Raw genomic sequence first — 12,897 nt, forward strand, 5'->3', positions numbered from 1 at the left:
CTCTTCTGAGGACAAATGATTTGTTTGATCAGTTCCAAGGTGCTAAGTTTTTCTCCAAGAATGATCTTTGGTTTGGGTATCACAAGTTAAATATTAAGGTGGTAGATATCCCTAAGATAACTTGTTATACCCGAAATGGGCATTTTGAGTTCTTGGTCATGTCTTTTGGTTTGATTAATGCCTCGGTGCCATTTACGGATTTTATGAATAGGGTCTTCCATTAATTTTTAGATTTATTCGTGATTGTCTTCGTCGATAGTATTTTGGTGTACTATAAGAGTGAGGAGGGTTATGCCGATCACCTCTGTCTTGTATTACAGACCTTGAAAGATTAACAGTTGCATGTTAAGTTCTCCAAGTGTGAATTTCTATTAAACGCTGTCATATTTATGGTTCATGTTGTGTCTAGTTAAGGGATCATGGTGGATTCTTAGAAAGTAGTTGTGGTTAAGAAGTGGCCTAGACCCATGAATCCAACTAATATTTGAAGCTTCTTAGGTTTAGCTAGATATTATAGGAGGTTTGTGGAAAGTTTTTCGTTTATTACTACTCCATTGACCAAGTTGACTCAAAATAAGGTGAAGTTCTTATGGTCTAATGCTTGTGAGGATAGTTTTGGAAAGCTGACAAATAAGTTAACTTCTGCTCCAGTCTTGAATTTGCCAGAAGACATAGTGGGTTTTATCGTCTATTATGATGCATCACAGGTTGGTTTGGGTTGTGTGTTGACAAATCATAGCAAGGTGGTTGCCTATGCCTCTAGACAGTTAAAGGTCCATGGGAAGAAATATTTGACTCATGACTTAGAGCTATTGACTGTGGTGTTCACATTTAAAATCTGGTGTCACTATCTGTATGAGGTGCATGTTGATATCTTTACTAATCATAAGAGCATGCAATATATGTTCACTCAGAAAGAGCTTAATCTCAGGTAAAGAAGGTGGTTTGAATTGTTGAAGGACTATGATATGAGTCTTCACTATCATCCAGGTAAAGGTAAAGTTATTGCTAATGCTCTTAGCAAGTTATCCATGGGAAGTATAGCTCATGTGGATAAGGATAAGTCGAAATTGATGAAGGATAGTAATTGTTTGGCTCACCTTGGATTTCGTCTCTGGGAATCTGAAGATGGTGGTGTTTTTATGCAAAAGGTAGCACAATTTTCTCTAGGTTCTGAAATAAAGAAGAAACAGGTATTAGACCCTCTCTTAATGAAAATCAAGGATGATGTGGGTAAGCAGAAGGTAATGGCCTTCGAGATCGGCGGTGATGGTATATTGAGGTACCAAGGGAGGTTGTGTGTTCCCGACGTGGATGGATTGCAAGGTAGGATCTTGGACGAGGCCCATGAATCATGGAATATGATTCATCTCGATTCAACAATGATGCACTACAACATTTTAATCCTGTTGCCACTCTTGTAAAGTGTGGCCTAAAATTGCAGAAATTGTGGCCTTTGATCAATGGCTACGCTTTCATATTTTTGGCAACACTTTTTAGGGGGTAGCCTAAAAAGGCGTAACCTTTGATCAAAGGCCACACTTTTCAAGTGTTGCTATATTAGCTACATTTTAAAAGTATGGCAATTAAGGTATAAAGGACACGCTTTGCATCTTGTCATTGACAACACTTTTATTTGATAAAGCTACACTTACAAGTGTTGCCTTTTGTTTTTGCTATTGAGCATGCTTCACAAGTGTAGCCTTTTGTAGCACCTCAATAACAACACTTAAAAAACATTGACTTTGTTTTACTATTGGGCATACTTTACAAGCGTAGCCTTTTGTAAAACCTCTATAACAACACTTAAAAAATGTGACCTTTTCTATATTACTAGCCACACTTCAAAATAGTATCCTTGTATACGTCTTCTATGACAACACTTGTAAAGTGTAAGCAAGTTTTAGCCACACTTTTGATGCGTAAGCAATATTGCCTAAAATTTGATAGTTCAAGCCACATTTTATAGAAATGACATTAGGCATATAAAATGTTAGTACGTAATTTCTAATTGAAAAATAATTATTTTGATCGAAACTGAATTGACATTATTTTGACATTAGAAGAAGATTGCAATCAATTTAGACTTTGACAGAATGTTCAGTCACAATTACTACATTGACCAAACATGAAATTAATGGTATTAACAAAATAACTATGCGATATTGACCTAACTTAGGTTCCATCAGAATGGAAGGAGTTAAAGGCGATTCCTCTTTCCTGCAATAAACCTTTTGGTGCAAAGCACACAAGTCCTCGGGTTTTGGTTGGATAGAAGTTCTGTCCCAATTTATTAACTCCTTAAGATTTGGATGCGTCTAGTCATACTTCAAAACTTTACCAATTAAATCTTCATCCGTTCCTAAAGCGCCAATAGAAAAACTATTTACACTGCATAGAAGTTCATCCCAGAAGTCTATTTTGTCTATTTGGCCTCCATCTGCAAAATCTGCAAGATCAAAGCTATAATGAGTTAAAATATTGCACTTATTCACAGAGGAAGGATAGAGGGAATATAAACTACATTCACAGAGGAAGGATAGAGGAAATATAAACTACACTACCAACCAATGCGATATTTGGCTTTTTTCTTCTTTTCACATCAGTATGCAAGAATGTCAAATAACTTTACCTTGATGTTTCTAATTTTGAAGGAGTGAACTATGGACAAACAAGCAATATCGACTTTCTTCCAATATCAACTGTTCCGACTAACTAACAGACAACTCAGAAGCTTAAAATAAACAACTTTCAACTGAGAGAGCTAACATTCTATAACATTTCCATAAAGCAACAAACTTCACAGAGGATTGTTAAATCACAAAAATGCTTAGTTAAAATGATATGTTTGATTACAAAATGTTCTTTCTTGCACATGCTCAATAATCACAATTGCTAATTTAATGTTGTTGTTACCATAAACAATAATGACAACCTACTGCTAATGTTTTCTTTAAAATAAGTTGAAGCTTCTCCAAGAAATCTTTGTTATGCTGAAAGAAATCAATAAGAGAGTAGGATGCTGAAGAAGTGTTACTAGAACTTTCATTTACAGAGGCAAATGGTGATACATAAGATAGCAAAAACCGAGGGTCCTCTTCCATGGGCCAGTGAACAAGAAGGCTTCTCCTTCCAAATATATCTCGACCAAAGCACCTGCATAAACCGAAGGATAAGCTTTTGGGTGAAACCATTCACTTACAATCTTCCCATCCTTGACAGTTACACATCCAACCACAAATTAGGATTCATTCTAGTCTATTGCCATCATGTGAAAATGCAAAAACTCCTCTCATACTCAAATATTCAATAAAAAAGAAAGTTTGGAAGGATACCGACCAAATCAAATACAAGAACTTTCAATTCCAATGTTGATCCAAGTACAGAGACACTCAAAGAGATTCCGGTTTATTGATGTACTATGAAATACAGTTGTTTACTTGGTAAAATTACTCTGAAACTAGGAAAATCTCAGCTAATCTCTCTTTAAAAGGAAGTCCATATTGGATGACTCCTGAGGTACTCCCTTCTTTAAAATTATACTTGCAGAAACTTCTCTTGTCTTGCAATAAAAAGAAAACTGAAACTCAAGAACACACAATTTCTAGGGGTTCATTCTCCTACTTCAAGTTTGTCATCTTGATGGGTTTTCTCCAATCCATTTGTTACTTATACTTGAATTGTTTGTTCCTTCATGATAAAATTTGAGAAGAGCAATATTTTTCCTGGAATAATGCCCTCAATAGAAACTAAACCAGTTATGACAAGCCTCAAGGCCATTCAAAATTTTAGGCTTAAATCTATAAATGGTAGCAGAGTCACTTGCATGGCTACATACAAAGTGAAAAAATAAGTACTTGATATGTGCTAATTTGTGTTGCTTATCCATAGTCTGTTGTTACCATTGAGACTCATAAAGACCAAGAACTCACTGGCTAATTAAATTAGGCTCATGACCAAAAGCAGTTGTTGGAAAAATAATTTTAGTTTTCCATAAAGTACTAACTAGCTAGGTGTTTGTTTCTTTGAACTCAGGTTATTAATTTAAAGAAAAAATGAATTTGGTTCCACTGTCAAGCTTGATTGATATAGAAGTTAAGCTTTGAGCTAATTGAAGCCAACACACACTATCAAATACAACAAGTGGAAGCCACTAGATCAGAACTTCTTTAAACTCAACACCGATTACACTGCTATCGATCAGTACCATATATTTTACAGCGTTGATATGTGAAAACAATGTAGTAAGATATATATGAAGGTATAGGGCTCAATTTTTTTCAATTTTTGACAAATTTCTTTCTTGTTTTAACTTATTTTGGAGATAAGTTTTAAGATGAGAGAAGATCGAATGAGTTACTGCGATATGCATTACTAATGGAACAGTGTCATGAATTAAACTATAATTGCATACACACCACCCTCCTTAGACTCCACTAATCAAATTACACTGGGTTTGTTGTTGTATTATACATATCCCGACTATTTATTTGGGAAGATGAATTTTTATATTAATTTCTATCAAGATGACAAGTAAGACATCTATAATGACAACAAACTGAAACGTCTCGACAAAAAATTAAAGGGACATTCATTCTAAGACAAATTGGATTAGCTTTGATATGAGAAATAGCAGTGCCAGTAGATGAAGGATAATCTGACCCCTTGTTAGAGGCAAAGAGTATTAGTTTCACACAAATGATATAAACTTAGCCTTACCAACATAAGTTTACTAAATTTCTGCAGTTGCACCTCAATGTCTTTAATTTAACATCATGTACATCTATCCCTAGTTACTACTCACCTAAACTTGGTCAGAAAACTTCCCAATTCATATCTTCAGTTAACCTTAAATCTAACTTTTTATTAATATCAGATCTCAAAACTAATCTGACATCTTGTTAGCAAATCAATTGTCCAGTTTTAACAGGTTTGAATAGTGATGTCAAATTCTTACACCATGATGTATGCATCATTGCCAATTGAAATTAAATTCCACAAATTATAATCGAATCTCAAATATACGATCGCCAACACACAATAATATATACTCCCATAACCACAAGAAACAAATCTAAACCATGATAACTTATTTTTTTCTTAAAATGGAGGTTCAAAAGTCAAACCAATTTTTGAAAGATCTAAACAACTATGCATCAGATGCAAAAGACACAATAAACAGTGAAAAAGAACCTACATTAATGCTTCATCCCCATATCCCACTCTAAAATTTATGGCTCTCCATTCTCCCAGTACCGAAACATTTGCTTCTAGACTGCTAGTTAATTTTCATAGAGACATTTCCAAATAATATGATTTGTGCCACTATCTCCACTTCCCAATCAGTGCAAAGAAAGAAAAGAGAGAATTTAAATTATGCCAGTGTAGTTGGTTCAGTTTCTTGTCAATGGCTAGATATACAGCTCAAAGTAGATACAGACTGGCTAGTTAACTTTATCCATATGAGAAGCTAGTTAACTTTTCTAAAAATAGCAGATGTCTAGGCCAACTCTCGGGGAACCAGACTATTCCACCAAGTACCTCTATCCTCCAACCAGTAGAGGTACAGGGTAATTATTTTTTGAGAAGGAGAAGTATGGGGTAATTATATACACAAGGATTTCATATGAGAAGCTAGGCAAGTTCTACAAGATTTTTTCTCTAAAAAAGATATATGAAAGTTTATTGGATCAACAAGGAAAAGTTGCTTACTCCCTCATTAGTTCTTGCATTTTTTTTAACCATCAGTAGCTGCCGCTGGTGCCATAACCTATTAAAAAGTAAGAAATTTAAACCAACTAAAACTGTTGGCAGGTAAAAATATAACCACATAATTCTTGCCTAAAGAAAGGAAGGAAACACAATGTAATTTGAGGCAAAAACCTTGACGGTAGAGAATCCAAGTGAGTATGGACATGTCCGTGCATGGATTACTTACTTAGAGATGATACCAGGGAAGGTTTTAGAGTCTAAGAATTGTGAACAGAACTTAAGCACATGAAGTGTAATCATCAATAAATTTTAAAAAATCATTGAATACTTAATCACTGGATCACATAAATAATGTTACTTCAGATGTCATTACTATGTTCTACATAACGGGCAAAGACATTTAATGATTGGCTAGCTCAATAAAACAGAAATGAAAATGAGAGGATACTTGCATAAACCTACCTTATTTTGCATCTCATCTTTAATGTCTTCCAACTTTGGTCTCAGAAGCTGTACAAAATATGTAAGTTAAGAAATGGAGATCAAAGAAAACCAGGCCAAAGTAGAGTAGGGAGACTTTAGAAAGAAAATTATAGTATCTCTATGTATATTTATATCGTAGTATTATCTAGGAGAAAACTAAACCAAGTATTGGAATGCAATCAATTCTAATGAGTGTAAAGCTGGTTTAACATTTTCACAAACTACTTAGTAATTAGAGAAGCTTGCTTTGGTGTAGATAAACATATCTTATCGGATTTGAACAATTTCCACAAATGAAATGAATACAATGCCAATAAGGAAATAAGAAATAAGAAATAGAATCAACTAGCAAGCATAATTTTTTAAGGAAAGAAAAGAATAAGGAACATCATCGAGGGCCAAAAAGATGTCGTAGACCTTCCCTTGAATAACACAAGTTTAAAGTTTTCTCTTTAATTAAAAGAACCACTAAAGAAAGTCACTAAATGATATCACAATAGAACAGATCTGCCTGTTGTACAAACTGCATGCTAAATGTTGGAACATCCCTTTCATATTTCCTAAGTTTGAAGAGAAATTTATTTTTGGCATACCAAACTTAGCCTAAACTGATTCAAATTCAGTGAAACAAGCCTGTGAAAGTCGTAAAATATTAAAGGTTGCAAGATCTGGGGCTTTAAGCACAAAATAGAATTGAAACAAGCATTTTGTAAGGAAAGACAAATGAAGAAACCAAAGATATATATGCAATATAAACAAGAACTACAAAAATGAACAATTGATAGGAAAAAACTAAATCAAACACATAAAACAAAAGGTATGTAAGCAGTTTCTAAATAACTATCCTACGTGTTTGATCCAAAAGGTACGAGTCATTACTTTTAAGTTTGGTATAGATAGAAAAATCACATAATTTGGTTACTTACAGTAGGGATTTTAATACAACCTGCGGGAGTAAGGTGTGCCTGGAATTGAATTAAAGGACACCATTTAATCGGAAGGAAGCCAACTGAAAAAAAGGAAAGAACAGGAAAAGATACAATAAAATAAAGGGGACTAACATAGTTATAGTACTATATGAAAAGAAAAAGCACACCTGGACAAAATTGTGGTAAATTACTAACTTGAGCAAAGAGTCTGCAAGAATGCACCACATACGTGACTGCCAAAATAGAAATGACTAGACACTATTATCGATCTTTCCTTGGAAAAATAACCAAATCAATTTAAAAATAGCTAGTTCAGTTCATGGGGTCAACGGGCACATACACCATAGAAGGGAATAAAAGCTACCCCAGCATGAGGACCAGCTAGAGATATAAGATTCCTCACCTGTTACATATATAAAAAAAATGAATAGATACACGTGATTGGTGGACATACAAAAGTATTTATTGTAAATACTAGATAAAGGTTTTACACCCTCAATTTCAATTTTTTTGTTTGGTTTTCACTTGACACGGAGTGTAAGGAAGTAACAAAAACTTTCAAATCTTGTTGTCTAAAACAAACGATACATGGGATGTACCCAAATACCCTTTAATCTTGTGATCTTAAACATGCCAGCTGCAAGTTTGGAATTAAAGAGTTATCAAAAAAAGGATAGAGGCATACTTTTTTGAAATGGACTAAAAAGAAAAATAATAGAAATAAATTAAAACGTAGGGAATAACTTCTTAATGGAGGTCCACCATCATAGAACTCAATAACCCCTCTACTGACCATGTTCCCCTGGAAAAAGAAAAGAAATGAAAAGAGAAGAGTCACGTGACTAACGAAAATAAAAGTGTACACAACTAACATGAAAGGGATCGTCAGGCTTATCAAATTACACATGAAAATTTTAAGAGCTCTACATTGGAAAATTCTTTTCCTGTATCTTATTGCTCTTTTAGGTTCATTACTAAGCATTTGACCCTTAATCTTTGGATTTTAGGTTGATACTCCAATACTTGTAAAGAAACACTTTGAACACATAAACATCAAGATAGCCAGACTCTCTATCGACTCCATCGCTTTTTATTTGTAACTATCAAACATCGAGCATATAGATTGCATCATTAGAGATTTTTTGAGCCTTTGGGATGAAAACATTAGGGTGTAGAAATTCTTTTACTTTGGAGAGCACGATTATGTTGTATCCTTCGCTAAGCTCACTCATTTTCTTTAACTGTAAGTTGAAGGAATAGAGTGAGATTAGGAACAATTGTAGGTTCATCAAGTAAAATAACACATTACACTAGCTGGATTGACCTTCTTGCAAGCAATGTCTACCTACAAATGAGACAAACAAAAAGCACTAAAGTCATAATTTTGCTTTATCCATGATAATATGTATCAAAGGATAATTAGAACCATGATGAACAGAGGTAACCTTCTTGGTAAAAGGCATAAACCAAGAATCCTACTCTCCAGTACCAATTTCTCTAAACAAACATAAAAAAAAGAGATTATTCTTGGAATTTTGCTAGAAGTAAGTTGGTAACTAGACTAAAAAGCAGAATTAAGCACTTTTTTATTTTACCCAAACACTACAAACTATTTAAAACCTATTTTAACATAAAAACACCCATAATAAGCCAAACCAAACATGTTCTTAAACCTCTATATCTGAAGGTACTGTAGTCTTTCAGTTAAAAAATGTATATATATTGATTACACTCCAAAAATTGCATACTTTTATAAATATTGAAACAAAATTCAAAATTTTAGCAAAATACTCTGTTAACTATCTCAACAAGCTTTCAACAAGCTTCAAAGTACCAAGAGTAATATAAAAAAATAGAAACACAATAGATAAAAGACTAACTTAATAACAGTATTGAAAGTAGCAAAATGGACAATATGAAATCTTATAGCCGACTTATGTTGCTTGAAATTATGGCATAGCTGTTGATATCAAGCAATAAGCAAAAAAATTTGACATGGATGCTTTATTTATAATCAGTATACCCAAATTTTGATAACAAATTATACGAAAATACACCCAAAACCCCAAATCAATCAAATCCTAAATACTATTTTTAACTTAATTTCAACATCAATGGCAATATATAATGGGAATTTGAGGTTTGAACAAATAATCAACACCCAAGATATGTTTAATTTGAAGAATTACAACCAACACACCATCGTTTTACAAGTTTAATTCACAACAAAATTCAAAAATTACACCTGAATTTAAGTTAAACACGAGTTGCTAACCTTCAAGTGAATACAACACAATGGTTTTCAACAATGGTGGTGGTGTGAAGAGTATGACATGGGTTTTCTGCAATGGTAATGAAATACAACAACACCCATGGATTTTTGGCAACACCGATGGGTTAGGGAACATGGTTTTTGTAACGTCCCAAAATTGGATCCCGAGACGTTACATGGTGCTTAGGATCACAAGTGACCCCAAGGTAACCCTTCTACAGGCATAACCCATAAGAAACTGAACAAAAAGTATAAATCTATACAAATCTGTGAAAAATATCTCTTTTCTGAATATGATAGATACAAAACTAAATTTACAAGATTACAACTCTTCTTTAACAATCAAAACTGAAATGGAATGCATCAACTTCTACTGACTGTCTATGAAGTCTCTACTAGTACTGACTATAGGTAGCTGGGTCATGACTCCCGACTATCCCAACTCAATATGGCTGGATAAAGAAAATACAAAACTTCTCGAACAATATAACTAACTCAAGCCCTTGAATCAAAAGGACTCATCACTTGCTGACTGGATGACGCGAACTGACTGGATCTGAAGATGTATACTATAACTTGTACCTATATTCCGAGAAAATGTAGCCCACATACAAATATGTGGGTCAGTACCATGGAAACATACCAAGCATATAGGGGTGTAATGCATATATAAAATAATATCTTAATATCATCACAGTTTATAAAATTATGCATGATGATATAAATGACTCACTTAGCTTGAATTAAAATCATTTTAATCATAAGAGAGTAAAATATATTGGGTGAAACATGTGAGTCATCATAATAAATCTCAATTCACTTCCATCTCGATTCCAAATCATCAAAACAATCAAATCTCATAACAATCCTCTTTGGAATATATGTTCATTAAATCTTTCAAAAATAATGACTTTCTCAAACTCAGTCTTTCAAACAAATATGTTTTCATCTCAGGTAGAAGAATAAGACTTTTCATATTAGATAGAAGAATACACACACACACACATTGGGAGTCTCTTACAATAGACATAAACCATGTGAGCTAATGGAGTCCAACGTTCTACTCACGCTGGGGAGAGTCTCCCTATTCCTTGCCATCAGAGTAGGACCTTGAATCATCAATTCAAACACTAGTGATCACTATATAAATCAGCCACAGGCTCATATCCTACGGAGGCATGTAGTTCTAGGGAAGTACCAAAACAGCCATACCTCCCGCTCGGTGCTAAAGACTACTCCTGAACTTAGCTCAGATCTTTTCAAAAGAAAATCCACTAATAAACAGTTCAAAAATTCACAACGGGAGCCATCTTGCTACCCTTTTCATAATAATCAATAAAAGTGGATTTCTTTTCTCATCTCGGGTTAAAAAACACCCGTTTTTACTATCGAAAGGTCAAAGCTTGTTCATCATCTCAAATCATTCAAACTCAGGGTGTTTATAACACATGATTTCTCAAAAACAACAATCTCAAATAGGGTTCAAAACTCATGTCTCAATATCACATTAAAACTTATCAAGATTCAAGCTTTACATCATAAACATATATAAATCCCTTCAAAATCTAGAAAATTCAGTTATAAGGCACAAAATATCATCATTCTCATATAATTCCATTTCTAAAATATCAAAAATATCATAATCTCATGATAATCAATATAGGATATAAGTTCATGCTTCAAAATCATAGTAAAACATATGAAATTCATAACTTCATAAAAAAAAGTATTTTTGGGCACAAGAATGAAAGAGTGTTCTTGTTGAAAAACCCTGCATACCTTAAACTTGAAGCTTTGAATGACTTTCCAAATGACGTAATGCTATTCACGAACTTTTGGGTGTCACTCGTAGCCTTCATAATGAGGACTCCGAATATGTAAAAATTATAGAATTCTCACGGTTGAATCTCTAACTATTGGGGTTTTTTTGTTGAAACCCTAAAGGTTGTTCTTGGTGATTTTGAGAGAAAGTAAACTTATTTTGATGTTGTGGGAGTTTAATCCTATGTTATAGACATATATAGGGGTGTTTTTGGCATTTGGAAGTGAGGTATGCGGCGCACAACCCATGGCAAACCTTAAGGTTGTTCGTCGCACACCTTATGGCAGACATTTAAGTGTGCCTCACACTCCCAATCGCACACATTTGATTGGGCGGCCCATTGCCCATCGCACACCCTTACTGCCTCTCACAAAAATGGTCATAACTCTTCGCTCGGGTATTTAATTTTTACGAAATTGGTATAGTTGGAAAGGTAATTCGATTATTTATAATTTGATAGGTATTGGGATGAAAAATTCCATGTATATTAAGAGATATTCACGTTTAAATTTGACCCTTGTACAATCGAATGTCAAAATTTTGATGAGTGAATCAACCTTGTTCTAGTTTATTACTATAAACATTTTACACCTCTAAACTAATACATAGACTAGGATAATGATTATGCGACTTTTATTCACGTGAGAATCACTTGGATTAGAGCTTAGACGTGCAGGAGCGACGGTTAGAATTCTAGCACGAAAATATGGGGTATTACATTATCTCTCCCTTGGGACTATTCATCCTCGAATGTGGATAATTAACCTGAAACACATAGGAATATGAGTCTTCAAGATATCATGTGTAACTGATAGAACTGAATCACTGGATCTCAAGAATAATCAGATACTAAACTGGCCTGCAAGTGCATGAATCCTCAAGAAAAATAACTATATGGCTAAGATAGAAACGAGAGTGTCAACTTATGAGTAACCATTACTTTGCATTGGATCTGATATCATGAGAAAGGATGAGAGGTTTATGACATGAAAACTCGGGGTATTACAACATCCCCTTCTTGGGATCGTTCATCCCCGAATGATAATAATTTGATGAATATGCTAGAAAGAGAGTGTTATACTACACAGGATACTACGAACTGAATCATGACTTAATATCTGCAACTGAAACTGATGCATGAACTGAGATGAATTCATAATTTAATTGGACACAAACACATTGCCTCTTGGAATTTACATACGTATAAGACTGCAGATAGTAAGACTAGCTGAAAAATTAAGAGTTTATAGGAGCTTATTTTCTTTCTTGCTAAACTAGATTATAGGCTATATGAACTGGATCATACTGACTACCCATACTCAAATGGAGTATTTCTTTAGCACTTTTCTATGAAATTCTATTGACATTAGGGAGCAAAGAATTTTACGCATGCCCTGAACAAGAGATTTGACTAAGGAATTACAACATAGATATAACTCTATAGTATGGAATATAATTATATAACTCATAAACTAGGATAGGATTTCTAGGCCGTAGGCAACGTAACTTCTTACTTTCAAGCTTAGCATCACTTCTCAAATGCTCTCTCAACTATTCTATTCCCCTTAAATACCATACTCATTTGATTCAACTTATAATTCTCATATTGGCACTGCAAAATCTTTCTACTAAGGTCTAAACTAAACTAAGTTCTCTCACCATGATCAAGCCTAACACAA

The 12,897-nt window shown here is 33.9% G+C and overlaps 1 protein-coding gene across 7 annotated transcripts; it reads right to left on the reverse strand.

Moving 5' to 3' along the window:
- Positions 1–2,063: 2,063 nt before the first annotated feature.
- Positions 2,064–7,553, reverse strand: LOC107875010. Of its 7 annotated transcripts, none has more exons than XR_007056897.1 (6): positions 7,465–7,553; positions 7,292–7,357; positions 7,122–7,160; positions 6,175–6,222; positions 5,713–5,770; positions 2,814–3,156 (listed from the first exon to the last, which is right to left on the reverse strand). XR_007056897.1 is itself a non-coding variant. In XM_047414316.1 (5 exons), exons 2-5 carry the CDS (start codon positions 6,189–6,191, stop codon positions 2,319–2,321), a joined length of 315 nt encoding a protein of 104 aa, XP_047270272.1. In that variant the 5' UTR covers positions 6,192–6,222; positions 7,142–7,246; the 3' UTR covers positions 2,064–2,318. The 7 variants fall into 7 exon arrangements, 2 of the variants coding, with proteins under 2 accessions (XP_047270272.1, XP_047270270.1); XR_007056896.1 differs by having other exon boundaries at positions 7,142–7,204; XR_007056893.1 differs by having other exon boundaries at positions 7,122–7,204; positions 7,465–7,545.
- Positions 7,554–12,897: the final 5,344 nt, after the last annotated feature.

The sequence above is a fragment of the Capsicum annuum genome, chromosome 6 (genome assembly GCF_002878395.1).
Source record: "Capsicum annuum cultivar UCD-10X-F1 chromosome 6, UCD10Xv1.1, whole genome shotgun sequence".
In the NCBI taxonomy this organism is placed as follows: Eukaryota; Viridiplantae; Streptophyta; class Magnoliopsida; order Solanales; family Solanaceae; genus Capsicum; species Capsicum annuum.

What these genes read in the sequence shown, in the direction of transcription:
- LOC107875010 (XM_047414316.1), bottom strand. An exon ending in ATGCAAGAACTAATGAGGGA is followed by an intron (nt 3,157 to 5,712) that starts GTAAGCAACTTT and finishes CGGTTTATGCAG; the next exon opens with GTGCTTTGGTCGAGATATAT. An exon ending in CACCATTTGCCTCTGTAAAT is followed by an intron (nt 2,450 to 3,047) that starts GAAAGTTCTAGT and finishes TTGATCTTGCAG; the next exon opens with ATTTTGCAGATGGAGGCCAA.